Source organism: Bison bison, unplaced genomic scaffold (assembly GCF_000754665.1).
Source record: "Bison bison bison isolate TAMUID 2011002044 unplaced genomic scaffold, Bison_UMD1.0 scf7180017864072, whole genome shotgun sequence".
Lineage (NCBI taxonomy): Eukaryota > Metazoa > Chordata > Mammalia > Artiodactyla > Bovidae > Bison > Bison bison.
Window position 1 is genome coordinate 10,439,369 of NW_011494644.1, and position 2,320 is coordinate 10,441,688.

At 59.4% G+C, this 2,320-nt stretch overlaps 1 protein-coding gene across 2 annotated transcripts in view; it reads right to left on the reverse strand.

The window, feature by feature from the left end:
- Positions 1-493: 493 nt before the first annotated feature.
- XPO6 (exportin 6) overlaps positions 494-2,320 on the reverse strand; it is a 107,038-nt gene continuing 105,211 nt past the window's right edge. For both annotated transcript variants that reach the window (XM_010837243.1, XM_010837242.1), the window contains exon 24: positions 494-1,179. In XM_010837243.1, coding sequence (XP_010835545.1) covers positions 1,078-1,179 — 102 coding nt within the window. In that variant the 3' untranslated portion in view covers positions 494-1,077. The remainder of the gene's footprint in view (positions 1,180-2,320) is intronic.

The following is a 2,320-nucleotide window of genomic DNA, read 5'->3' on the forward strand; positions in this document are numbered from 1 at the left end:
CACTCCTCGCCCCTCACATGAATGGCTGCGCCATCCTTCCCTTCTCCAGCCACCACTCTCAGAAAGTCCATCAGGAGACCCCCGCCGCCCTGCCACTCTCGGGTGAGACCCTGGGACCCTGAGGGGCCCACTTCCTGGGAGGGGGAGGAGTAGACATGGCTCGATGAGCAATGGGGTGGGCACCACCCGGACGCCAGACCTCGCTCCACTAGGGAAACCGCCAGTGGAACCAAGTCCCCTGCCCTTCCTGAACATGAGAAACGGGGGCCCTGAGTCTTCTCGTGGTTAAGGACGTTGTCGAGAAGAGGGTGGAATGGAAGCCAATGCTGGGAAGGGCTCTCCCAGGGCACCGATGCAGGGCCCACCCCTCGTGGCCCCGCTCCCTGCCAGGCCTGACCCTTCACCTGGATGCTGGACCCTGAGGAAGTGGTGGTGTTTTTTTTTTTTTTCTCTTGAGAAAGTTTTGAGTGGAAAAGAAGCTCCCTAACCAACGTTTATATAACAACAACATAAGCATTTTATTTTTTCATTAAGCTTCTTAGTTTCTTAGTATCACAATGGAATGATGAGAAAACAAGAATCGCCAAAAAAAAAAAAAAACCCCATGAGTCTGCAAATCTCTGACAAAAAGCAGAGACTTCAAGGCAATTTAGGGGGAGGGAGGAGAGGCTGACGGAAGTGCCAGCGCAGTCCCAGCTTCAGGCCTCTCCAGAGCGGGCTGGGCCGCGGGTGGGGGAACGGCGGGAAGGTGGCACTGTCGCAGCCGTCCTTGGCATCGCTGCCTGGTGACTGACACGCACAAGCTGCACGGACCACCCCACAGGGCGTCCCGGCGCTGCCCTGGTACCTGGCCGCATGACCCCCGCCTGCTCCAAACACCCCATGCACGCCCTTCAGCCAGAGCTGGGACGCCCCAGAGCCAGTTCTGCTGGGCGGGCAGCAAGACAGGAGCGTGGAGGAGTTGTGAGCATCGGAGGAGCAGCCGAGGCCGGTCAGGAGACACCGGGGGCCGCAGGCGGAAGTGGTGCGGGGGCAGCGGCAGGAGTCGGGGTCCCTCGGGCGGTGGGCAGGCCGCACCTAGAGCTTCACGGTGCCAGGGGGCAGGCTGTCGTTGCAGAGTCTGTAGTAGCGCAGGTCGTTCACCAGCCTGTGCACATTCTGGGTGAAGGAGGGCAGGTCCTGGAAGGCAGGGGCACAGTTGCAGCCCAGCCCCACACGACACCCAAACCACCCACACCTCCCAGCCACTGCTTCCCACGGGGTGTTCTGGAGCTCTGCGGACATGCTACCAGACTCGAAACTGTCCTCATTCTTGCCCCACACGTGAGCAAAAGCACAGCAGGAGAAAAAGAATGACGGCTTGCACGGCCCTAGTGCCCACCACATGCCAGGCCCTGTCCCCAAGCAATTCGGAGACGAACTCATTTAATCCTCACGGCCAGCCTGCGACACAGATTGTTAGCACCATCACTGGAAGGAGGAAGAAAGTGAAGCACAGAGAGGTTAGGGAACCTGCCCCGGGTGACACAGTCAGGGAGGGAGGGGATCCAGACTGGAGTCACTGCCATGGCTCCCCTTCACCATGGCCGGCCAGGCCCCTCTGCAGAACTGTCTCCAACCAGGGCTCCAGGCAGGGCGCCAATCAAGAGTCACACACGCGAAGTGGCCTACATGCCACCCGACACCTAGCCTGCTGGCCACAGAGTGCAAACAGAGAAAGCCTCTCAAGGGATGCCCCAAGTCAGCCATGGACCTCGACGGGACCACCGGAGGTCGTCTTCTTCATTTGGGGCTTGGATCAGTAACGCCGGATTGCAGGTCCACACACAGAGGAACATCTACAGTGCTTGTCCACACCTGCAAGGCCAGCTGGCTACCCTCGCTCCTCTCAAAGCCTGCCTCTTCCAAAAAGGCCACTCAGATACGACCTATTTCCTGGCCTCAACGGGGGAGGTCGTCGCCTCTGCTCCGAGCTCTCGGAGGCCCGTGGCTCTCCCTGCCCGTGGACAGGGCACAGGTTCCGGAGCCAGAACCCCGAGCTCTGGATCCTGCTTCTTGAATCTACCAAGCCCAAGTTCTGTACTGCTGGCTTGTCTGAGCCTGGGCTCCTCTGTGAAGCAGGGTTGGCAATAGGACCCACCCTTCACAGAAGGCTGTGGAAGGCGTAAAGCAGCCAGTGGAGCTGAGCTCCACCAGATCCACTGAGCTAGTGGCTCAGTGGGAAAGAATCCACCTGTCAATGCAGATTTCCCTGATCCGGGAAGATCCCACATGCAGTGGAGCAACTAAGCCCATGTACCACAACTACTGACCTGGGCTC